Raw genomic sequence first — 26,785 nt, 5'->3', positions numbered from 1 at the left:
ACAGGTGTAGAGGAGCAAATGAACTTTTTGGAAACCCTACCGAAGACTCTTGTGTACACGAAACAAAGCCCATTTACAGAGCTTCAGGCTAGATCTAAATTCAAGTTCAATTCACAGAGGAATTCAGCATCTTTGTAGATACAAGTCTTACGTTGCACCTCAGTTTATTTTCTAAGAATGAATATATTTCCAACAGAGTTTGCAAAGGACACCCCAGGGAGCTCGGGGTTTTGTGGCAAAACATAGGCACTGAGCTCCATACACCACCTGCATCGGTTATGGGCTCATTCAGAACATCTTCTTGTGAACAATAACATAATAGTCCTTCTCACTTAAACAATGGAGGTGATGTTGCGCAGAAAGGACCAGAGGAAGCTCTTCTGGTGGTACTGGAGGATCACAAAGGTGCAAGCGCTGGGCTGGAGGAGCATGGCCCTGCTTGCTTCAAGCATGAGGAGTTTCTCTCTTGGTGGGTTTGGGGAGAAGGACTGGAGAGTAGGTGGGTAGGGGATGTGCAGACTGCAGAGTTGCTTCTTTGTTCAAATTAGTGTCTAGTGGTGGTTGAGGAGGAAGGAACAGAGCATTCCTCCTACCTCTACAGACCACCAGGTCAAGGAAACACTCTCCTTAGAGAATACTGAAGATGCCCCAAACTTACTGTGGCCATCAGGGAAATTACACGATTTAGTATCATTTAGTTTCATGTTTATCTCCACACAAAGCACACTTCTTAAAGTCAGTGCCATTGTCCATCTTCAAAATAAACACTTTGCACTTGGATGTCCCTCTGCTCCTTCCAGTGTGAACTCACACATCACCTCCCTCAAGAGGCCTTCTCTGTCCCCAAACTGAATTAGGTGTCCCTAACCATGCTGACTGTTAGTCCTTTCCACAATGTGTGCAAATTGACTATTTCCTGTCTGTCTTTCCCATTGGACTATGAGCCCCTGGAGATCCTGAATATGCCTTGTTCCTTATTGGATTTCTGGTGCCTGGACCTAGAAGATGCTTGCTACATATTTATGTTATTAAAGAATAATGAATAATGAATTGAGTAAGGGATAGATGATTAGCAGTAGTAGAAAAAAAGGTAAGAAATCTTAAGTGATCCATTATCTTTTAAATAATTCATTTACATGATCGTCAAAAGCATGTTACCTCCAAGAAATCATGTCTACATTCGCTTGAGTCCTCTATTCCAAATGAATGAAAGAAGAGGGAAATCGTGTGGTTCTGTGGGGCTCTGAGAATAACAGTGCAATCCATGTTATCGTTATAATTATCCGGCCATCCGGGACTCTTCAGATTGCCAAATGCCTTGTTGTATTCTCTGTTGCAACCTTAGAGAAAAAAAAAGTTCATGATTAATGTATGCATCCCAATATTTAGTGCTCTTTCAGCTTGACAGGACTAATTCAGAAAGATTATTACATTTAAGCTAACTTTAGAAAAAAGCTAATCCAGCCTCTTCATTTACTTTTGAGGTAACTGGGATCCCCAGAGGTGCAGGGAATGGCACGTACAGCAAACACAGGGCAGTGTCTCAACAGAAAATCCCCAGGTGAAATAGGAAATATGAGCCCTCTCCTTCGAAGATGAATATTCTAGCATTCTCTGCACTTTTCTTGTCACATTAAGGTGCAGTTGGCTGACATTCAGACTTTTTCAGACATAAAGTCTCTAACTCCAAGACAGAGTTTTGTATGAGGATTTCCCTTTGAATCCCTTGGTGTATTATTTATTCTGAGAGAACTGGCAAATTGTTGTTCTTTACCATTTTTGGTAAAAAACCAAAGTATTCATTTTTTTTTTGTTTTCATCAAAGCCAGGTATAGTGTTAAGTTCAAAATGTACATTAAGTAAAGTGTTCTCTGGAAATAAACTTCTCAGTTACAGTAATCAAATAACCTGTTAAGGCTTCTTGGTTTTTACAAAATAATTTCCTAAGATCTAGTGATTTCTATATATGGTCAAGTGGATAATTAATCAAAAAACTGGTATATTTTTAAATTACCTACATGAACTTTGAAGAATATGCTGGCATTCTAAACATTTTAATTCATATTATAGTCACTTTACCTCTTTAGAAACCAGCGTTAGTGATTTGCTAAATTGGGCCTGGTTTCTTGTGAAGAGTCCTACCTCACAGGGGTGTGGTTTCTGTTACTCACAGGAGTCAATTCTGGCAGTGATTATCATGGCGGCAGTTTTTCTGAATAAGTACAGTTCCAGGGCTCACCTGCAATCTGATAGGTGAAACCCACTCTTGAGTTTCTGCTAAATGCTTCAGATTTGAAAATGACAATTGCAGTAGTCATGGAAGAATAAAACGTGGGTGCCGTGGACGCATTTCTGCCACAGAACTGAATTCCTAGATTTCCATTGCTCTGAAACGAAATGGAAGCCAGGTCACATTAGATTTAGATTGAAAAGAGAAAAGGCCATAACAGAAATTAAACTGCACATAAAAGTATGGCTTAAATATCCAGCCATGGAAACTAGTTATAGTGTTTGAGGCACTCTGCAACAAGACTCACCTTGGTCCTGGAAACCACAAATGTCTCACATTCCCTGAGGGGCGAGATGGGGGGAGGCCAAGTTTCTGCTGAAACTACGAGACCTCTTCCCCTCTCGATGCCGCTCCATAGCCAAGGCCTGTGCCATTACTCTGAGCACGCCCGGGCTGTCCGGCTCATGGTAGATCTCCTGGGGCTTCTCCGTAGTCCTGAAGTAACCCACACTGCTCCTTGCCCTCGCCACCCCTTAGCAAATCTAACCAGACCTTTGAACTACTGTGAATCCTGCAAGGCAGCCAGCGCCTGTAATGAGGGGCCTGTTTCCCTTTGCAAAACTTGGGCAGTCCTCATCGCTCTCAAGAGACTGAGATAAACGCAGTCTGACGCCTGCCAATCCTTGCATGAAAACAACCCACACCAAAGTCAGGACATTTGCTGCCTCTCACTTACGGGTATGCCTCTAACACCTGCAGTTCTGGGGCATCTGCTGAAGGCCCACTTCCTACCCCTGCTTGCAAACTCCTGTTACTGATGTGTGCTTCTACCCACAAGTCTCCTGGGCTTGGTCCCTGCCTAACCTTGCCTCCTGTATCCTCTGAACTTTGACTGCATTGTTAACCACCTCCTGTCTATATCCTTAGCCTTTCCACTTTGTGACCTTAAGTGACACCTGGGTCTCCAGCAGCCTCCTGGTGGAGGCCATTCTTTTCCCACACTCCACAATACATTGGGTAGGATTAATGGTGGCTAGTGGGCGGGTTTCTCTCGGTTGCTCACTGCAGCATCTATCCTTGCATCAAAGCTAGTTCTCCTTTGAGGGTCTCTACATTTGGCCAAAGATATTCTCTGACACTTCTCAGTCTTCTCACTTACTTTCCTGCTGGTTACTTCACTTCATTCATTAAAGACTTGTGGTATCTTAGCTCATGGTCATTTTCTGTACCCGAGTTCCTTTCTGAACCCTTGGAGGTCTCAGTGTTCTTACAGAGGAGCCATTACACACCCTAAATTGCATTCCTTAATGCCAGTGTCTTTCATCTCTACTTTCTGTGGTCGCCTACCCCAAAGCCCACTATCCAGACAGATCTTTTCATCATCTATACGCCTCTACCACATGATTCTGTCATGATCTCCCAACTACATCTTCTCGTTCTGCTCTTGGACACCTTGAGAGTTCCAGTTTCTCCCAGTTATCACTTAATTCCTTATTGTTCTTCCCTACCTACCCAAGCTGGAACACTTTGTTCTTTCCCTTATTCATGCAGTTAAAGGAAATTATTCATTCATGACAAATACTGAGTCTTAAATATTTGAGGCCAATCTAGATGCTATGATCCAGAGCTGCCTTCTGCCCTATGAGTAGCATTTCTGCACCCAGATGTAAGTCTTCCCTGATGCCCCTTGTCTCAGTTTCATCAAGCAATGGGAAGTTGAAAGAGATTTAACCAAAGGGCCTTGTTCCACTCGGCTCTAAGTCCTTCCAGAATGGGTACCACTGGGGAATAGGAATCTCGTTCCGAAAACCACTACCAATGGAATGATTATAACCTAGCACCTTGACCACTGTGGGAGCCTAGGATGGATCTCAGTGACTATGCTTTGTAAAATTTCAGCAAATCCAGTGTCTGCTCAGCAGCCAATCACTTCTCAGACCTCTCCACAGTGGAATCAGCCAAACTGGATTTTTCTAGCCCTAAGATACGTGTGCAAACCAAGGAACCTCGGGTTTATAATGAAGAGGACCTTGAAAACTTGCAAAGTGATAGACTGGATTTTCTATTACTGCCAGCATGTGTGGGTTTGAATATGACACTCTTGGAATGAACTGGGGTAAATTAGTGGCTCCTCAAACTGCAGAGAGACTGTCCAGGTCTTCCCAGGTGTTCCCCCAGGTATCCATCCTCAGTTCATGACTCCTCACTTTACATACTTTCCTTACACAATCTCATTACTCTCATTATTTCAACTACCAACTCATGACATGACACCCAAATCTTCAGGCCTTCTGTCAATATCACACTTTTGTGTCTAATTGTCTTTCAACATCTTATCCCATGGGCAATCCAGACTCATCTTTTTGGTTTTTTTTAACCAAAATAACTTTTTCTCTCTTACATTACCATGAATATAGTCCCACAGAACTGATACCAAATGGCCTCTTAACTGATTTCCCTGTGTTCCACATTGTCCTCTTCAATTCATCCTATACATAGATCCTGCTAACTAGAGAAGTGTTTCTCCAAGCATGGTCTATGGAGCACCAGTATCAGAACACCAGGATGCTCATCAAAAATTCAGATTAATGGGAGTCAGCCCTGATGTCCCAGTGGTTAAATTTCAGCATACTCCATTTCAGCGGCCCAGGTTCGGTTCCCAGTCGCAGAGCCACATTACTCATTTGCCAGTAGCCATGCTGCGGCAGTGGCTCAGGTAGAACTAGAAGAATTTGCAACTATGCACAACTATGTACTGGGACTTTGAGTGGGGAAAAAGGAAGGAAAAGGAGGAAGATGGGCCATAGGTGTTAGGTTAGGGTGAATCTTGCCCTGCCAAAAAGAAAATTCAGATTAATGGGCACTCTGTGGGGAAACCTGTGTCTGAGGTTGGGGCCCAGGGGTATGCACTTTTATTAAGACATTCAGATGTTTCTTATGCACAGGAAAGTTTGAGAGTTCCCGACCTACAGGTTCAAGTCCCTTAATGCATAAATTGAGGGTTTTGTATATGGCTGAAAAATGCATTAAGATGGCAGTAACTTTGAGAATTTATTTAATTATGCCCTTATTACTTCAAGTGTTTTGCAAATACTGGTGAAAAGGTCACTAAACGTGACTGTCATTCATCCTACAATTATTACCTCCGGTGAGTCCTGGAACTCTAAGTAATTCTGGCGGCAGTCTTGAGATTGCAGCTCTAAGGCCCACACAGTTATCTTGACTTGCTGATGTGGAGGAGCTTCAATGACCCAAGTACAGATGGAAATTGGGACCTCTGGGTTTGATGAATTGGGTGATGAAATACTTTGTGGGCTCCAAGTTGCATTATATGTTCCACCACAAGGCACTGAGATGGGAAAAAAGAACAACTTACAGGATAAATTTTATTCATGTGTCACCCCACACACAATATTTAAAATTCTGCCTTGCTTACCCCTCTAGCCTAAAGGAGCTAAATTTACATCATTCTATAAAGGATTTAGGGAATATATTCTTGACTAAGAATTGTATCAAATTTGTATCACGGATTAAACAGAATAATTAACACAGTGTTTAGTAATTGACATTGAGTTTAGATGGTAATCAACATTGAGTTTAGTAATTAACATTGAGTTTCGTAATTAGCATTGAGTTTAGATATAAGCATGGCATTATTTTTAGTGCATAAAGACACATGTATTTCATAATATATAAAAATATCTCAATTTACTCACTGTCCACGATGGTATAGGTAGCATTAAATCCTTCCCTTTCTAAAGTTAGGTCACTGACGAATTGAACCGTAAGGAAGTTACCAGAAGAGACAAAGGGAGCAGGTACAGTGGAACCACAAAATGTTCCTGCCAGGTTGGCATTTTCACTATCCCCATCATATAACTGAAAAGAAAAATAGTTCATTAGTTCTCCATTATTCACAAAGAAGTTGAATATTTTACACTAAAATGTACGCAAAGCTACAACAGGTCATGATTCAGATTCTTACATTGATGTTCCTAGAGCTAGTCTTAATTTAGGGACAGAATTGCTATTGAATGGATTATATTATAATGATCTTCAGTAAAAACCTGGTATGATGCCTAAAATTCTTTTCTCATTGCGAAAGTAATACATGATTTAAAAAATAATGTGTCCTTAGAGTCAGCAAACCCATTAAGGTCTTCAGCTTTGTTCTCCTTGCCCATCCAAGCCTGTAATCTCTTGCCCGGATTCTCATCGCAGCCTCCCCACGGAGCCCCTGATTCTGCTCTTAACCCTCTTTGCCTGCTCAACATGTCAGCCAGAGGATACAGGTAAAATATGTCAGACCAGGTCACTGCTCAGCTAAAAACCTTCCTAACTGCTTCCCACCCACTCAATTTAAAAGCCAATGCCATTACCACGGCCTTCAAGGTCTGATGCAATCTGCTCTCACTCCCACCCCTGACCTTTCCCCTCTGATAATGTACTATCTCCACTTTGCTTTCTCTGCTCATTGAGCAAACCAGGCACACTACTGCTTTATGTCTGCTGGATTTGTTGTTTCCTTGGCTTGGAACATTCTTCTATATGTCCATACGGCTTGTTCCCCTTTATTCCTTCAGGTCTTTACTCAAATATCACTGACCCCGTGAGGCCTTCCTGGTCCAGGCTATTTAAAATGTAAACTCTCCCTCATTCCTTTTCTCCCTTCCTGCTCTATTTTGTCTTTAGGGCGTGCATGACCTTTACATATTAAAGGTATTACATATGTTATCATCTTCCGCTCTTAAGCGAACGCAAGTTCTGTGAGAGCACAGATTGCTGTTGTGGTTACTGCTGTTTCCCTGGTTTTAGAAGAGTGCCTGCACAGAAAGGCATTCAATAAGTATCTAATAAATGAGTAAGCGGTTTGGTTCCTCTCCCCACTACCACCCATCCCAAACCTGCTCTCCCCAAGTCTTCTTCACATCAATAAACGGCTCAAACCTAAACTTCAGTCATCTTTGATTCCTCTCTCTCTCCCCCGACCCCATACCTATTCCACTCTACCCTCAAAATCTACCCCAGAGGACTCCATTTCTATTGCTCCCACCATCGTCCTTCACCTTTGTTATCATAATGTCTTCCTAATAGATCTGTTTCCACAGAGCAGCCACAGTATTCTCCACGCAGCTGCCTGAGCGTTTGCAAACTTAAATCAGGTTATGCTCCTGCTGGGCCCAAAATGCTCTAGTGGATTCCCACTGTACCTAAAGGAAAACACAAACTCTTTATGGTGGGCTGCAAGCACCTACCTACCTGGTCTGGCCTGTGGCTGCTCTCAGCCGGCCTCCCACTCCCCTGCTCTCGGTAACTCCTCTGTCCCAGGACAGTCCCCACCCAGGCCTTTGCACTCCCTGCTCCTCCTCCCGGGAGCACCCCCTCCTCAGCTTGGACAGACCACTCCTCCTTGTCATGGTCTCAACTCAAGTTCAATCTCCTCAGAGAGCCCAGCCCTACCTAATGGTGCCCTCCCCCAGCGTCTTCCTGTTCTAGTTTCTTATTATAATCAAAATGCATCTTATTTGTTGTTTATTTACTTTTTCTGGTCTCTTTCCCAACAGGTCTCACGGGGGAAGGCTGATTATTCACTGTGGTGTCTCCAGCACCCAATGCCTCTTAAAATAATGGGTGCTTGGATTTCTCTCAAATACATCACTAGAAATCAAAGTTTTCTCCAGTTGAATAATCTTCATGGTATTTCTGAAACGAGTATGTGTGTGTAGATCCACATGTTATACTTACAACAGAACTATGATGTGTTATAAACATCAGAATGGCCGTGACCACAGACATTATTTTAAAATGCTAAGAATATATAAAAAATTGAAATGGTTAAAAAGAATCAGTTCAAAATAAACAGAAAAATAAATCTACCACTAGATGGCACTGTCTGTCCTGCTGAAATGTGATTTTAGTAAATTGAGAGGCAGAAGAGCACAAAGAGTTGGGTTATCTAATGCCTCATTTTGTAGAACAGTAGACTTGCCAAGTTTTAGGTAATGCACTTTTTCTGGTAAACAAGTTAAAACTGTATTATAATCATTGCTGCCTTTATCATCACATTCATAATAGCAAGCCTTTTTATTCTATGTACTTTGTGCCTGGCCTCCGTGCTGGGTCCTAGGTATGCAAGGATATATCTTATCTCTTATCCATGGTTCCACTGTCTGCAGTTTGTTACCCGTGGACAACCATGGTCTGAAAATATTAAATGGAAAATTTCAGAAATAAATAGTTCGTAAGTTTTAAATTGCACGCCATTCTGAGTAGCATGATGAAATCTCACACCGTCCAGCTCAGTTCCACCCTGGATGTAAGTCATCCCTTTGTTGGATCCCTAACCATCGACACTGTCTGCTCCTGACATTCAACCACCGACATCATCATGGCTCCATGGTCCTTTCTCTGATGGATAGTCAGAAGGTCAATGGTAGCCTGAGGCTACATCGCAGTGCCTACACCATTCCCCTCACCTCACCTCATCACATAGGCATTGCACTGTCTCACATCATCTCGAGAAGAAGGGTGACTACAGTATAGTAAGATATTTTGAGAATGACCACATTTGTGTAACTTTTATTATAGTCTATTGTTATTATTATTCTATTATTAGCTATTGCTCATCTCTCACTGTGACTAATTTATAAATTAAACTTTGTCATAGGTATGTATGTATAGGAAAAAATATAGTATACATAAAGTTCAGTACTGTCCTTGGTTTCAGGCATCCACTGGGGGTCTTGGAACTTGTCCCCTGCAGATAAGGGGGGACGACTGTATGAGGCACTTTCCATGCATTTAAGACACAATGGGACACTCACAAATTAGTGAGAAAAAGATCCATAAATTAAATATACACCTATATATATTTGTGTGTGTGTGTCAATTATATATAAAATAAAGAAAAATAAGTGTTATAATGAAAGAAGTAAATGTAATAGGGGAACCCAGAGAATGGAGTCAGGAGAGAGCTTACAGAGACATTTGAACTGCTATGTAAAAGCAGAGACCTTCCGGACCTACAAAAAAGGAACATGACATGGAAGGCTGCAGAAGCATAAAAGCCACGGCATTCTCAACAACTCCCCACCCTTTGATGTGTCTGGGGATTCGGGGAGAGAATAGAAGTGGGACTGGGTAAGTAGATTAGGATGGGACTGAAGTTCCACACATTTCAGACAAAGGGACCTGCATCTTCTCCTGTTAAGTTGAAGTGAATGATCAGACCATTCACTGCCACCATGAGATTTCTCCCAACTGAGTTGAAATAGATTGTGGCCTCTGGACAACTGGCATGGGCTTCCGGACTCCTGTGTACCTGAAGCCAAGATCTTCTCCATCTGCTCTCCCATTCCCTGGTAATGTGAAATCTCCACTATGGACTTTCACAGGGTAGCTCGAGACTGTGTTGCAGGAGGTACATGGTACAATGCTGGAGACAGGGACACATACAGACCAGGACACAAACAGTGCCCGCAGGACTGCGCCCTTAGGGCTTACACAACCACGTGCTGCTACATGCTGCATTCTGGGGGCATATGTTGCCTGCATAACTGCTTTAGACCTGGAGATTGAATTATGTTCTCAGTCTTGTGGATGTGGATAAGCGCTGAGAAGAATTTTGTATTTTCTCAGCTTTTAAAACTCTTTGAGAGCAGAGCATATTAGAATCTACTTAGGATCCTGAAGGAATTGCACAAATAATTTAGCAGAAGACAGCCTCTGACTGCAGTTACTGTTAGATCCTGCAGTTTATCCGGCCATTAATTTGAGCAGGAGGAGAAAGGGGGGAAGGAAATTTCGGGATTTTAATTTCTATGAACTTTTAATGCAAAAAGGCAATCGAATTTGATTTAGGACTTCAATTCTTTTCAAAGCTAACTTAATAATTTTAGACATTAATTTCCTTAGGACTTTATCTTTAACACTCCCCTGGGAACTTGTTTACAGGTGGATTTTTAGATTCTTATTTGTAGCATCTCTACATTGCGTCTTAGAGGATCTTCACGAATTCTTTGATTTTATTGAGAAGCTTCCATTAGAGTCTACTGGACAACATGCTTGGGCATAATTTGGGATGGGAAAGAGAATAGAGAGTGATTTTTCAGGCTTGGGGTTGAACTCTGATCCATTTCAGAACCTTCTGGAAAGAACTTTTACTGGTGCCAGTGGTCTCAGGAAGAGCCACAAGAAGCAACAATTAAAATCAGCTCTGTAAATATAGGAATTTTTATATTATATTACTATTATATCTCAGTGTTCTTTTCCAGTGCTCAGAACAGTGTTTGGAAAGTAGTAGGTGCTCAAATGAACATTCATTGACTGACTGACTGACTGACTGAATGAATGAATAGTAGGAACCACCTCATCAGGATAGGAACCTGAAGCCTTGACAGATTGCCGATTTCCTCCCCAAGATGGACAGCCCTTCCTCCCAGTGGTTCACCACAGACTGAATGCTTAGCCCAGTGGGTTAAGACAGATGTTCTCAGTGGGGACAGTACCATCCCCTGGGGAATGTTTTGCAAAAGTGTGGTGTCTGTTGGGTCATCACAACAATTTGAGACCATAACTGGCATTTGGTATTTAGAAGCCACATCGCAGAATCCCATCGTGCATTTCACAGGAGTCCTGCAAAGTGAAGATGTATTCTATGTCCCACACAACTTTGGAATGTCCTGCTAGACATTTCTGTAATAAAACTGTTTATAATTATACGATTCCAGAACCTAAATCCATTCTATATATAAACACAGAAATATTTTTGTACAGGTTTAATATGCAGCAAATTTCCAAGAATGCAATTACTGTGTAAGTTGAGGGAAGACTGTACTTTGTTTCATTTCGAACTATTTCTTTTGAGTTTTCCCACCATTTTGGAAATTCACATTGCAGATGGTGATGCTGCCATTGACATTTAAGTCGCAAACGCAGCCCACTCATATTAGTTTCACTTTATACTTTTACATTCGCCATGATTCCACATAAAAAAAGAATCTGACTGCTCTGCCATGTGACTTAGCATAGTTGTGTCAGAGCATTTACATATTGAAATCTGCACTGTTTTATATACTTTCCTTTTATTTTTATTTTTCATGGCATTTAGTACATTATGTTGATTTTTTGAAATTATGTATATAGGTAGGCTATGGCATAAAATCACTTTCACTTCAGATGGTCAAGGGAGCGTCACCAAACGCTGGCTATAAAACAGGCACTGAATGGGTCAGGGAGAAGATTTCCTTCCTGCTGGTTCCATATTTCCCAGCAGCGGAATGTCAGTTAGGGTCAGAGTCCTGAGCCCTCTCTGCCGTTTCACTCACTGCTCACCACAAGAGGAGTGACTTTCCTGATCGGTGAATTGGTGTCATAAGCTGGGCAGATGCTATGTGGCTCACAGCCCCTCCTTACATCCTTCTCTTTGGTACCCAGCTTCCTACAAGAAGCATGCTTTTGTGACCTTCCTCCAAAACCCAGCTCAGCTGTCCCATCTAGGAAGGCTTTCCTGAACCTCAATGAAGTCAATCATATCCTCCTCTACTCTACTTTTTTCTGATGTTCATATTTATCATTTTTGTCATGTTGTATAGTAATTTACAGGCTTACATGTCAGTCTCCTCCACTCTACGGCTCCTTGAGGAACCACGTCTTTAATTCTCCACATCTCTAGCTCGGGGTACAATGCCCAGCACATAATCATGCCACGTGATTTTTTCTGGAATGGCTGTAGTGTTAATTTCAACCACTCCGTGAGATACCCTATTCACTACATACTGCAGTTATCTCAATAACTTTCAAAGTCAACCCTTTCAAAAACAATAGCGATACAAACACGAATGAATAATGGAATTGGCGAGTCTTCACTTGTATATCTACCTTCAGAAGTGAATTAAATTAGCTTCTCTAAAAAGTGATTTGATTATAGTAACTAAAAAACAATCTAAAAGGAATCAAATGTCCTATTTATCACAGAATCTCTTTAATAAAGATACCTCCAGGCTTCACATTCCAAGGACTGTTCTTTGATTTACCAGTTTAGTATAAGCTGGAAAAGTTGCCAATTGAGGAAAATTGCTTTTCCAAAAAGGAAAACAAAAGTAGATCTGAACAGAATTTCTTTAAAAAGGGGGCGGGGGGGCCATTTTATTTTGAAGCTAGAAAATAACTCCTTGTTTTTGATATTGCTATTTCTGTCCTAAATGACTTGAGGGAATTCAGAAAATTACTAACTGTTGTAATGACATTATCAAATCACACTCATAGAAATGGATCTTGAGGGGCCAGCCCAGTGGCACAGCGGTTAAGTTCGCACACTCCACTTCAGCAGCTCAGGGTTTGCCAGTTCAGATCCTGGGCATGGACCTACGCACTGCTTGTCAAACCGTACTGTGGTAGGCATCCAACATATAAAGTAGAGGAAGATGCACATGGATGTTAGCTCAGGGCCAATCTTCCTCAGCAAAAAGAGGATTGGCAGTGGATGTTAGCTCAGGGCTAATCTTCCTCAAAAAGAAAAGAAAAGAAAAGAAATGGATCTTGAGTATAAGTCCAATTAACCCTCCTCCTGGCAGGACCACACCCAAAACATCATATGTGAATTTATATTTCTAATAATGTATATGTAAATCAATTATTTTTAATATTTTAAGAAAAGGAGATTTCCACGGCCTTCATGCCCATTGGGAATTACACAAAGGGGGGGAGGGAGAAATAAATTTGTTTACTAATTACATGTCAGGCCCTGTGCTGAACCTCTAGCATACATTATCTTTATCCTCAAAGCAGCCTTGCAAGGGAGATGCGATTACGTGATTTTTATTTTTAACAGAAGAAGTGATGAGGAATCGGGGAGATATGGAAATCTGTCGGGTGGCAAAATTAAGTTTGAGTCCATATTATCTGTCTCTAAAGCTTATTTCCCTTCTGTAAAATCAGGGTAGTTCTTGAACAGTCTTGAACAACAGCGTTACTGTTGCTCTGGCCATTTTGGTCTCTATGTAGAACAGAAGAATTCAACCTGAACTGACTTCCTTGTTATCTCTAGTCTTTCATGAATTCCCTCTGACCTGGCTTCTGTGCCAAGACTTTATTTAAATGGCTGGCATCCAATCTAATGAACTTTTTCTTCATCTTAAGCTTTCTTGACCCCCAATTTACAATTTAATAGTATTGACCACCCATCCTTGGTAAAAGTCTTCTCTCTTGACTTCAGTCATACTACATTATTCCTGGTTTTTACATTTTTTTCGTGACTCGCCTGTTTCTCGTCCTGCCTGTCTTGTCCTCTCCAACTGCCTCACTGTGTGCCTCTCCCAGAGGTGAGTAGAAGCATGGCTTTCTGGCTCAATATGGTCTCCCTCAAGGAAAGCATCATTTCTCCTGATTTGAGAAGCGCTCTTTTGCTGTCTCCTCTCTTTTCGTGCTGCTGTGTTCTTGCTGGAGCTCCCTTCCATTCTTTGTCCACAGGCAATCCCATCTGTCTGCCCTGATGTCACCCAAAGTGAACCAATACCTTACAAAACTACAATCTCCTCCTAATCGTACCGACATTCTTCTGGTCTCCCTGGCTTGGCGCTTTTCACAGTGAAAATATAAGACAGTACATAATTAAGTGCTCAAACATGTATTCCATCAAAGACTTTTCTTTCCCTTTTTAATTTATTTTTTATAATTTTTTTTTTTGAGGAAGATTAGCTCTGAGCTCACATCTGCTGCCAATCCTCCTCTTTTTGCTGAGGAAGACTGGCCCTAAGCTAACATCCATGCCCATCTTCCTCTACTTTATATGTGGGACTCCTGCCACAGTGTGACTTGACAAGCTATGGGTAGGTCTGCACCCAGGATCCAAACCAGTGAATCCCGGGCCGCCAAAGTGGAACGTGCGAACTTAACTGCTGTGCCACCATGCCAGTCCCTCTTTCCCTTTTTTAGAAAGAAACAATTTCTTTAAAATTTAAGACAATTTTGAACTTAAAAGTTTCTCTTGCACCAGGCTTGTCATCTCCGCCATCTCTGCACTCTCCTTACCTAACAGTAACCTCTCCCTGGGGTCTTAACTCCAAACACCCCTTGACGATGGATCCTGAATGCTGATTCTAGATTAGCCTTCCTCAAGTACTGCTTTCATCATACCGTCACTCAATGGAAAGTCTGCAGCCACTCCTTATTTCTAACTGCATAAAATCTAAATTCATTAGTTTGACTTTCAAGATGCTTTGTAGTCTGGATATTTCTCCACTTAGGCAATCTTATTTCTTGCTACTTTTTAGTAATATTCTATTCTAATAAAGCCAGCCTCTTCACTCTTTCAAGAACATGCACATTCCAACTTCCATGCCTTTTTTTTCTTTAATGTTCATCGTGCCTAGAATGCCTTCTCTCCTGACTTGAACAGGCTTTCCCTCATGCTATGATGTCTTTTTTGTTCATACCAGATTATCATGAACCTTCCTCCCTTTTAAACTTGCGCATGGCTTCAAGCCTGTACCCAATGCATTAGTTATCACTTAAACATCGACTATCCTGAGCTGCTCATTTTGATTTGCATGTGTCGTCCATTAATTTTGCAACCAGATTTAAGCTCCTCATGAGCAGGAATCTTGCCATACTTGTTTCTCCCCCAAGAGTATAGTAGTATATATTGATTGATGCTACTTAGCACTTTTAATCTGAATTTATAAAGCCTGAAAGATACAATAATTTAATATTAATCAATAAAAAATTGAATAGAAAAGTTTCTTGATTTACTTTTAATAGCACTTCAGAACTAAGAGATTTTTCACATCTAAAGGTACTATGAAAAGTAAATATATAAACTTTAAAAATGGATAAATTAAGGGGTGATTATTTGCATATAGACATTTCCATTTATTTTACAATTTGCCAAAGGTCCTTTGAGTATTTCTTTCCACACAACCCATTCTCCCATAGATCATCTCTTGACAAGGCACGATGAATACTAAATCTTAAAGCCAATGTTAGAAGCCACACAAAATCTTTGAGTCATCCATATGAAAGACTAATTTGATCTGAAGACAGAGCATCCGTAACATTATATATCATATCATCGAAGAATAGGTCATTTAAAAAATTAGTAGTACTCACAATTTTCAGGACATCCTGTGTGGTATAAACTGGGGAACATGACATAAATGTCTGGGATTAGAAAACTCTGTTAAGAAATATAATAGCCTTACCTTTACATAGTCATAAACGCATCTTTGCAAAGTAGTTGCTGCCTCCAGAGCAAAGGTATTGAAGGTGAGTTTAATTAGTTTGTTTATAGGTGCAGTTATGAACCATATGCAGTTTAAACTCTTGTCGTATCTTCCATTCGAATCAGAATCAGGAGAGGCAAAGGAATAATTTGAGCCTGTCAGATAACCGCCACATCCCTGCCGAGGCCCTGTGTTAGAACAAAGACTCATCACCATGCAGACCAGGGAGACTAGATCTTAAATTTTATGTGGAGGGTTTTAAAAATCATATAGTTTCTATTTTCTGTCGCACTTTTATGAACATTATCAGATTGTTCACTGGGCGTCAGTGGGCTGATGCACCTGCCTTAGCTTCTTCACTACTTATTTCCTCTCTATTCCTGTCACCAACCTTCAGGCCCCTCCTTTGCACTCACACGTAGTTGCCTAGGTAATCAGATTTGCTTCCATGTGCGTGTTTAGAACTGTTGATGTGATTGATCGAAGCTTGTTCTATCTTTGAAAAATCCAATTTTATACAAAATTAAGTACTTTGCATAACAAAACTGGTGGAAACTGTGAACATGTTTTGCTTTTATGTTCTGCTTTGATGAACACTATCAGATTATAAACTGAAATTATGAAGAATTGACCCAATACTCCAAGGAAATTGGTTCCCAACAAACTTTTTATTTAAATAGTCTGTTAGAAAGAGACTGAGAAGCATTTAACACTACAGTCTAGTTTATATTAAGTCACATTCTATATTTGACTTTTTCTTTTCCGAAAAGAAAGGGAAGCTGAAGAAGACCTTTACTGCAGAAAAAAGTCTACTTTGAAATAAAAATTTGAAATTCAAAATAAAAATACAAAAGAGATAAAGAATATTCTCAACATGACTAAACAATCAACTATAAAATAAATGTGAGACAAAATCCTCCGAACATAGGACTCAGATTCGTCCACTCTACAGCCTAAGCTGATGCCTCAGAAATGATGTAAGAGCATAAAAGAAAGAACAAGTTATTGACAATTTCAAGAGAAAGAGTGAGGATGAATTAAGCTCAAAATAACCCTAGTAAGAAGAGGGATTAAATAGGTACTCAAAGTCATGTTCATAAAGCTTGCATTCTACCCAAATATAGATCCTTACTAGTTCCAAAATTAAATTTCACTGACGTTATCCTTCCATGTGTCTCATTCCATCTTTCTCCTAACAGTGAAAGGATTGCTTTCAACACTAGGGGGCGCTATGATTATGGACTTGGAGCTTGGCAGGAAATGTGAACAATGGCAGCCTTCCTCAAATGCAAAGGATATCAGATGTGCAGAGTTTCTCAGTAGAGGTGCATTACTTAGTAGATCAGGCTGCCCCATCTGTAGCTTCTAAGTCAGGTAAAACTATAGCTTATTTGCACATTTCCTGGAGTTGAAATGCTTCCAAAGGCCCAGTCCTTGATGTATCCATAGATGGTATCTAGGACAAAATTATTCCGAAACCAAAGCAATGCACAGTGCTGCACTATAGACTGCTAATAATTCTGCTCATATGAAACAGGCCTACACACTAAAGGAAGAACTGGACCTTGCACAGCTTTTATTTCAGTGTAGACTGATTGTTATTTAAGGAAACCACTTAAGCTTATTGACATGCATAGCAGAAAAGAACAATTAGGGTATTTATGAATTGATAAATTTATTTATCTATTAAATATTGTTTTAGTATTCAAGGAAATATATTTAGTATTGAGGTGGGAAAAGGTGATAAGACATAGATAAATGATGATACAATTTAGAAAATGATAGATGCCATAAAAGTTGTGAGTTTTTCAAAAAGGAGGAGATTACTTCAGGCTATGAGGATCTAGAATGTTCAAGGAAGAGGTGACATTTGATTTGGGTCTTGAAGGATAAATAGGACAAGACCATGTAGAAATTGGATCAGTATTGGCCAATTCAGGCTGAAAGAATCTCACAACCAAAGGTTAAGTGGACAAGAATTTACATTATAGGCATAGGAAAGCACAGTTCTGTTGCAAAAACAATAGAGTACATGAAGGAGAATAATGAGAAGTAAGATTAGGAAAGAGGACGGGCTGTTCCATAGAAGGCCTCCAGTGTCAGATTATAGAATGTGACCTTTAGACTTGATTCTGTGGATAATGGGGATCCATTTGAAAGGTTCTTGATCAGAGGAGTGGGAGGGTCAGAGCACACTTTCTAGTCAAGTCTGACCTAAAAATGTATCTGGTAGCAGCATTTACCCATAAGGGAAGGGGACCACAGGAGATGAGATCAGGTAAGAGGACACTGCCATGTTCTGGGCTGGAGGCAGCAAGGGGCAATGAAGAGTTGGAGGTTTGAATATAGGAAAATGGTGTTGCTGGGCTTTATTCTATTCATACATCACCTTCAAAAACTAAATGCTATTTTTAAAAGTTCAAGCTATATATTTTGTCACTACTTGTTTATTAATATTACTGATAAATTAATAAGGGCAAAATGACAATTGTTGTTTTGGGCACAGCAAGTGCCATTATACATACTTATTATACAATACTTACTACTGATACTAATAACAATAATAACGTCATAAGTCAGAGACACCCTCCCCACAGGGAACCCCAGAGCAAGAATCTGTAAGTGGTTCGTGAGTGCTGCCATAGATTGAGTGGCAGGTTGGATGATACTTAATTCTTCAGTCCCTCTCTTTGCAGAGCACTAGAATGGACAGAGTATATGTTTCTTTCCACTTGATAGCAGGCTTGGCCGTATGACTTGCTTTAGACAACGGAATAATAGTGGTCATGAAGTAGGAAGAGGCCTTAAATGGGTCAGTGTTTTTTTGGGTTGGCCTTTTGTGCTCCTGTGGTCCACAAAGAGCTTATGCCTTCAGGAACTGCTGGAGAAAGAGAAAGTGGACCTACATAGAACAGACCTGAACCCAGCCTGAACTCTAGAGCTAAGCACAGTCAACCTGCAGCCTGGAACAGAGGCAGGCAAACCAGTCTGCAGATATGTAAGTGAGAAAAAATAAATGCTCTAGGGATAAGCCATTAAATTTTGGATGGCTTGGTATGCGGCATTATTGTGGCAAGAGCTGACTAATACACAAGTAGCTTGTCTGAGTTATCAAACTGTAATAGAGCACGTTGCTTTATTCAGAAAATATACACACAGAGTAAAGAAAACGGAGAACTAACATTATCATCATATAATCCTGACCAAAATAGTCAAATGATTGTGGTAAATACAACATTTTATGAGTGAATTATATAATTCATATTATACATGAATAATATTATATGAGTAAATATAATATTAAATGAGTGAATAGTCAAATAATTGAAGTAAATGCAATATTATATTAGTTAACACATTCTGGTGTTTGTGTGGTACAGGAAATGGTTATAATTGCTCTAATTCTCCCACTTTTAACGTTTGAACATAGTACAACTACTCTATTCTTTTGCTCCTCCTATGGCACAATGGGAATGTAAACACATATGTCTTTAGGGAAACAGAAAGATGAATAATAACAAAAGAAGAGTTCTTTACCAAAAAGTGCTATTGCCACATTATTTCTAGATTTAAACAATAGCAGTGTATATGGGAAGAATAAGAACTCTGTGACTATGACACAGTTTCATGCATAAGAAGATAACATTTGTTTCCCATGTTGATACTTCAAAATTCCTTTTTTTTAAACTAGTGTGAGACCTCAACCTTGACACGTTGTTTAGCATTACAAATCCATCATCTTCCTTGTTACTGCACATTTTTCTACCAGCCAGCGAACTCCCATCCATCAGCAGCTACTTCATCAGTCAAGCTGTGTCAGAAGCACTCTGTAATGACACTCCCTGTGCCCGAGAACAAATGTCACTCTAACCTTCTTCCCCAAACTGGAAACACTCCCTGTAAAAGATCTATTTCTTTAGAGAAAGAAAATGTTGGGTTAAAGAAATATTGGAACTCCAAACCCATCACAAGCTGTGAGATCTGGGTCGAGATCTACTTAATTAAAAATCAGTAACTGAATCTTAAATGATTTCCCTCCAACTAATCAACTTCAGAGTGAAGCTGAAGCCAGAATAAATCTGATAAAGTAGGAAATAGCTATATTATCTCAGAGAAAACATCTTGAAGGCTTTCGTGGAGTCAGATGCATTTCTAAATAGTTATCTTGACAATTGACAATTTTGTGGCTGACGTTACAGGTGGCCGACATTTTATTGAGGTCTTCTGGAAGGATCTCCATCCGTCTCTGGACAGCGACTCCTTGCACAGGTGGTGGATGGCTGGCCACACTTACAGATAAAGATCAGCCTGACTTGCGGCATTTTCCTGTCCCCAGTGAGCCAGCTGGAGCTTTAGGCTGTGGTTGATGGAAGCACAGTGAAGCATAGCAAGCAGAACACAAATGCACCTAAAGCCGGTGCCTTAGGGCAATGGGGGCGCACAGAGACAGCTTCCTTTCCACCACGCAGGGATCCAGGGCTAGAGCTCATAATCCTCCCTTTGAATAAATCTTACTCTGATTTTCAAAGCTGCGGGATATACAACTGCCCTAGAGCAGTGAGCTCATTTTAAAAATTCAACTAAGTTTCAGATGCATATGTTTTGTCTTTTTCACTAAAAGTAAATTGGATTATTCTACTCCCTAACCTCAAACATGTACAACCTTTTAGGGATTATATTTATGTTAAGCAAGAAAAAAATCTTCATGGTTTTTGTAACATGAGTTGTGTGGGGGTTTTTTGTCTATTTTTAATAACTTCACTCAGTTGGCCTCACTAATTTGAGACCCAGCCTAACTTCATGTAGAAAGTGTATGTAGTCTGGTAATATTTGGGAAGCATAAAACTAAAATACTAAAAGAAAGTTAATTTACTAAAAGAAAGGTAATTTCAGCAGCTAATCAGCAGTTAGAATGGCGAGAAAAGGAGCAATCCAATGTATAAAGAACTTAGAATAAGGAAAATTTTATTGTTTTCAAAATTTATTTTGCATTATTTAGGTATTACTGACAATACCTTTTGTACCTATCATTAGCCCTAGTGCATTTCATGAGAATCATTCTCACCAACTTTGAAATTTTAAAAAGTATTTATTAAGCAAAATGATATGATCATATCAATTGATACAGGAAAGAATTTGACAAGATCCAACACACATTCGTGATAAAAATTCCCAGCAAATCAGGAATAGAAGGGAATTTTCTCAACTAGATAAAGAGCATCTATAAAAATTCTATAGCTAACATGACACTTAGTTTAAAACTAAATCACGAGATTAGGATCAAGGCAAGAACATTTTTTTCTCACCACTCTTATTCATCAGAGTATTGGAAATTCTTGCTAGTAGGTAAGACAAAAAATACACACACTGAAAAGAAAGAAATAAAATTGCCACCATTTGCAGATGTAGAGAATCCCAAGGAACCTGCACAAAACCTTCTAGAACACTTATTATAAGTTCAGCAAAAACTCTGGATATAAGAACAATACATAAAACTCAATCACATTTCTATATGCTAACAATGAACATGTGGAAACTGAAAATAAAAACACAAATGCTCCAGAGAAAATGTAACACTTAGGTATACACAATGAAACGCACACAGGATCCATGTTCTGAAAATTATAAAATGATGAAAGAAATCAAAGAAGATCTAGATAAATGAAGAGACATGTGTTCATGGATTGGAAGACTCAACATAGTAAAAATGTCAATTATTCCCAAATTGATGCATAGGTGAATACAATTCCTATCAAAACCCTCACAAGATTTTTCTGTCAACATAAAAAAGTTTATTTTAAAATTTATATGGAAAGGCATAGGCTCTTGAATAGCTAAAATAATCTTGAGAAAGAAGAGTAAAGTGGGAGGGATCAGTCCACCTCATATGAGGGCTGAATATATAGCTATAGTAAGCAAGACAGTGTGAAACTGGTGGAGGGAAAGACACAGAGATCAATGGAACAGAGTAGAGAACCCAGAAACAGACCTGTACAAATAGGCCCAGCAGATTTTTTTACAAACATGTAGAAGCAACTCAATGGAGGAAGGATAGTCTCTTCCACAAATGGTGCTTGAGCAACTGGACGTCCATAGGCAAAAAAATTATCTTCAACCTGAACCTGAGGCCTTAAACAAAAATTAGTTCAAAATGGATCCTAGACATAAATGAAAAATGTAAATCATAAAACCTTTTAAGAAATACAGCAGAAAATCTTTGATGCCTCAGGATAGGCAAGAAGTTCTTAGCCTTGATACCAAAAGCATGAAATATAAAAGGAAAAATGGATAAATTGGACTTTATGAAAAGTAAAAGCTTTTTTCTATGAAAGGCCCTTTTAAAAAGACATAAAGATAAGCTATGGACTGGGAGAAAATATTTGCAAACCACATACCCAAAAAAGGACTACTATTGAGAATACATAAAGACTTCTTAAAACCCAACAGCAGAAAAACAAGTAATCCAATTAGAAAATAGGCAAAAGATATGAACAGATATTTCACCAAAGAAGAGTTACGTATGACAAAAAAGCACATGAAAATTGTTCACTTCTAGAAAAACGCAAATTAAAACCACAATGAGATATTAATACATGCCTATTGGAATGGCTAAAATTAAAACACATACAGAGTGAGAGTTGATTGTAGAGGACAGCACTCTACAATGGGATGACCAGAGTTGGGGATCCTAAAGTATAGATAGCACAGAAAGTACTCTACAGGGACTTTCCAATCAAAACGATAGAATCCAGATGACAACGGAGTAGCATCTTGAAGCGCTGAATGAAAATAAATGCCAAAACAGAATTCAAACTAGAGAACACATCCCACAAAAGTTAAGACAAAAGAAAGTGGTTTTTTTTTAAAAACAAAAACCAAGAAAGGTTTTTACCAGACAATTTGCAATGAATAAAAAAAACACTACAGGGATTTCTTCACAAAGAAATCGATCCCATACGGAAGTACAGAAATTCAGGAAGAAAAAACCAACAATGGTAAAAATACATAATTCCTAATTGAACAAAACTATAAAAATGTTTTATGTACTTAAAATACATGTAGAATTAAAATAATTGACATTAATAGCACAAAAGACAGGAAGTGGGTAAATGGATTTAAAAAGTTTGAAGGTCCGTGCACTTATCATGAAGTGGTGAAAGGACTAACTTAAAATTAGATTCTAATGAGTCAAGGATAAATACTGTAACGTGTAAAGTAGCTACTAAAAGAAGAGGAACAGAAAGTGTAAGTAATGATTCTAAAAAGAGAATAATAAAAACCAATCAAATCAAAAACAGGAAGAAAGGATAGTGAAAGAAATATAAGAACATGTGGGACAAACAGGATCTGACTATCACAGTGTTCTATTAAAATCAAATAATGTTAGCAATTTTATTTCACATAAACACATTTAATTCTTCAGCTGAAAGACAAAGCAAAACAAAGCCCAAATATATTTTTTGGGCTAGAGAAAAGTTGAAAGTAGAGACGTTGAAAACTATACCACGCAAACACGAACTGAATGGAAGCTGGGGAAGCTGTTCGAAATCAGAGAAAGTCGATATCAAGACAAGAAGTGTTAAAAAAGGATACTGCAGGTTGACACAAGTCAATTCCCCAGGAAGATAGAATAGTTTTAAATGTATATGTGCCACATTACATTGCCCCATAGTACAAAGAACAAAACTCTAGGCCAGACCATTCTACTGAGCTTCTCATTCTCATATCTGATGGATTTCTAGGTGGAAGTCTTAAAGACATCAACTTCTCCATACCAAACCAAAAACTGTTATTTTCTCCTACAAAACCTGGCCCTCTCCAGGTAATTTTATATTTGGATAGAGGTATCACAAGACACTCTCTGAGAACCTTAGGATCATCATTTGTTCCTGTTCCCTCACCACCTTGTTCAAAGACTGCTGTGTCCTATTGATTCTACTTCCTACGTATTTCTCCTTTCAACTCCTTTCTTTATTTTGACATTGCCACTGCTCTCATCACCTCCTGGCTAAATGATTGCGATACTTCCCTAATTTTTCCCTGCCTAAAATGCTGCTCCTACTTCAAAACATCATCCTCACAGGAGCTGGAAGGTGCTTTCTATATTCTAAATCAAATCTAATTAGGTCATAGTACTCTCCAGCTCAAAACAATGACATACCATACAGGGCCCTCCACGACTGGCCCCTGCTTCTCTCTCCTGCCTCCGCTTCTATTGTTCTCCACCTTATACCCCAAGGTGTTACCAGACAATGTGTAGGTCTGTCTGGAGCCTCTGAATTGGGATGCATCTGCAACTGCACACATGCTTTATCTTCTCCATGGAAGGTCTGCTTTCCCCATGAACGCCTTCTCATCCACCCGAGTTAATACTATTGACAGCTAAAATTTATTGCATGCTAAGCGAATGCCAAGGAATATTTTAGTTCAGTCTTCACCACAGCCCTATGAGGTCGTTACTATTAGTGTGCCCATTTTACAGATGAGAAAATCAAGACAGAGAGAGGATAAGTCAGTCCAAGGTCAAACTAGTTGGGATGTATAAGAAATGGGTTTGCACCTAGGAAGTCAAGCTCCAGATCTTACCCTCTTAACCATCACACAATAATTCAGCATTCAAATTCTCTGTGATGCTTTCTCTCACAATCCTGAGGTCTCTTTACTCAACATCAAAGTACCGCAGACCCCTTTTCTGCCTCCACTGTCCTCTGCACATGCTTCTGTCAAAAAAGCATTTATCATACCGAATTCACAAGTATTTGCTGACTCTTCTACTTGAGTGAACTTCTCAAGAATAGGGACTTTGTTGAATTCATCTTTGTATCCCCAGAGGAAAGCTCATTGCTGCATAGTAAGTAGCTAGTGAATATTATTGAATAAACAATGAAGGAATGAATAGAGAATATAAATGGTTCTTATTAGATGGATCTTTGCTTTCTAGTCTAAGTTTATAATGGGAATTCTTGAAATTAAACATATTTCTTGATTTATAAAGTTTTAATATATTATAAGCACATTATGTATGTGTGCATATGTATGTATATATATGTGTAAAATTTTTTTAACAAAGTGACTTTTTGGTCCCATGTATTAATCTGTTTTTAAAGGTAACTTAGTTGACTTTTATGGTTTTTTGATTGTAAAGAAAACACTAGCAGACGACCAAAAATATCACCAAAAGATTTAAAACACTGCCGAAGGGGTATTTTTGAGTAGGAAAATGCTTCTTTAGCTGAAAATTTGCAATGATAAATGATGTTAGGTCTGTTACTCACGAAAATTGAATCTCCGAGTATTAGATTTCAGCAGGCAGAGAATATTCAATCATTTGTAAAATTCTGGATACATTAATGTGCAACAACACAATTTAAAAGAAGCATAATTTTATTTACTTAACATTGACAATTACAAAATTGAAAGTTACCAAAAATTTGAAAACGTTGTTTTGAGAGCTCAGGATTAATAGCAATGTACTATTTAGTAGTCATAAAATAGGTTGCAATATGAAAGATGTGGAATTCATAAAACCAGACCAAATATCCAATAGCTTTTTAGTAATAGTTTAAACAAGGACACGGAATTGTTGTGTTGTTTTGTTGCTATTTTAGGCTGTGCGTTGTGTTATTGATGTTCCACCGTTTCTTACTCTGGTGGCCGTACTATTTAGTGGAGACAGGCATCACCCTCCCAGTTCTGCTCAAGACTTGCTAAGGGACCTTGGAAGTCACTTAATTTCTTTGTGACTTAGTTCCCCAATTTGTAAACTAAACTATATGATAAGAATACTAATCAGGATTACATCATAAAAATAAATGTCCAAATTGTTTTATTTTGTTAGAATCCTGTGGTAAGGAATTTACTAAACTGGAGGCCATAATTTGGGGCTAGAGTTTTTTTGTTATATAGAGATTTATTGCCCTTATACTGAAATGCAATTATATTCCACACAACTGTGCTAATTCTTTACCATTATGTCATGAAAGCTGATAAGAGAGATATGACTTTGTCTTATGGGCTTTTACTGTAAATATATACATTGTATATAATATACTATATTTATGTATTATATTATAATTTTCAATCATAATATACATATATGTATATAAAATATATGCATATATTACATATACATATATATGATTTATAAATGTAAATATTATTTACAATATAATTACTATAAATATGTAAATATTTTGCATATCATAAAATATATACCATATATTTATATAAATATATACATATTATATAATATTTATATTATAAATAATAAAGCATATAATAAACACAACTATTTTATAATACGAAATTATAAGAAAAATATATATTATAAATATAAGTACATAGTTATACTATATTATACTATTCATAAATAGTATATTTTTTTAAATATTTTTCTTCCTTTCCTTAAGCACAGGAGGAAACAGTGACTGCTCTAGTTATGTGCAATATTTATGTAGTAATAGGATATAACCAAATACACTATTTGGGACAAGGTACAATTTGGAATGCTGCTTCTAGAAACAGGCAGTGTCAAAAAGATGAAAGTGAAGAAAAATAGCGGCATCTACCCCAAAGAGTAAGAAAAGTCGGTCAGTCCTATCTTCAAGGACTTGCCTTTCAGAAAGCTCAGCCCCAGCATCTTTCTTCGTCCCTGGGGATGTTGACAGATGGCCACAGAGGTGATGAGGACTGATTAGGAAAACGATGAATTTGGAAGACAGTGCTACCTGGTTCAAAGCTCAGCTTTGACCACAGATAAATTACTTAGTCTCTGGACTTCTTATTTTCTCCTTTGTAAAGTGGGGTGATGCCTGTCTCCTGGGTCGTTGTGAGGATGAGACGAGAGAACCCAGGTAAAGCCCTAGGGTGGAGGCTCAGTGACAGGCGGTTACTATCATTATGCACTGGGATTTTATGACAAGTCTCCCCTTGGGAGTGAGGAGAACATAAAGCTACCACACCAATTAACAGATTTTTTCATGTATCAGAACAAAGAGAAGAAAACAGTCCCACAACCCTACTAATGTTTGTTTCTAAACAATTGGTTTACAACCAAAGAATTTGTTAAAATGTTTATTGTTGACCAGACATAGTTTGCTTTTACGCTACTGAGAACACTACATCAAAGCTGGGCCAATCTGAGTAAGGAGACTGATCATTACAGAGAATCTACGGTTATAAATAATTAACCCAAAACGTCCAGTTATCTGAGACAAAACTGGGTTGCATTTTGAGGTGTGGCTTAAGTTATGAAGAATAATTGCTTCCCAGCTCTTGTTCACTTGAGCGGTTTTCAAAGTGCTGTCTTATAATTTACCGTTAACTCACTTTTATC

General features: G+C 38.8%; 1 protein-coding gene across 2 annotated transcripts in view; it reads right to left on the bottom strand.

Moving 5' to 3' along the window:
* The window catches only part of CUBN (cubilin), a 256,261-nt gene that overhangs the window by 7,647 nt on the left and 221,829 nt on the right, over positions 1-26,785 (bottom strand). For both annotated transcript variants that reach the window (XM_070254934.1, XM_023632206.2), the window contains 5 exons: positions 15,430-15,638; positions 5,947-6,109; positions 5,374-5,579; positions 2,240-2,387; positions 1,159-1,340 (listed from right to left, as the gene is read on the bottom strand). In XM_070254934.1, the coding sequence (XP_070111035.1) occupies positions 1,159-1,340; positions 2,240-2,387; positions 5,374-5,579; positions 5,947-6,109; positions 15,430-15,638 (908 nt within the window). The remainder of the gene's footprint in view (positions 1-1,158; positions 1,341-2,239; positions 2,388-5,373; positions 5,580-5,946; positions 6,110-15,429; positions 15,639-26,785) is intronic.

The sequence above is a fragment of the Equus caballus genome, chromosome 29 (assembly GCF_041296265.1).
Source record: "Equus caballus isolate H_3958 breed thoroughbred chromosome 29, TB-T2T, whole genome shotgun sequence".
In the NCBI taxonomy this organism is placed as follows: domain Eukaryota; kingdom Metazoa; phylum Chordata; class Mammalia; order Perissodactyla; family Equidae; genus Equus; species Equus caballus.
This window is presented reverse-complemented; position numbering and strand designations above follow the sequence as displayed.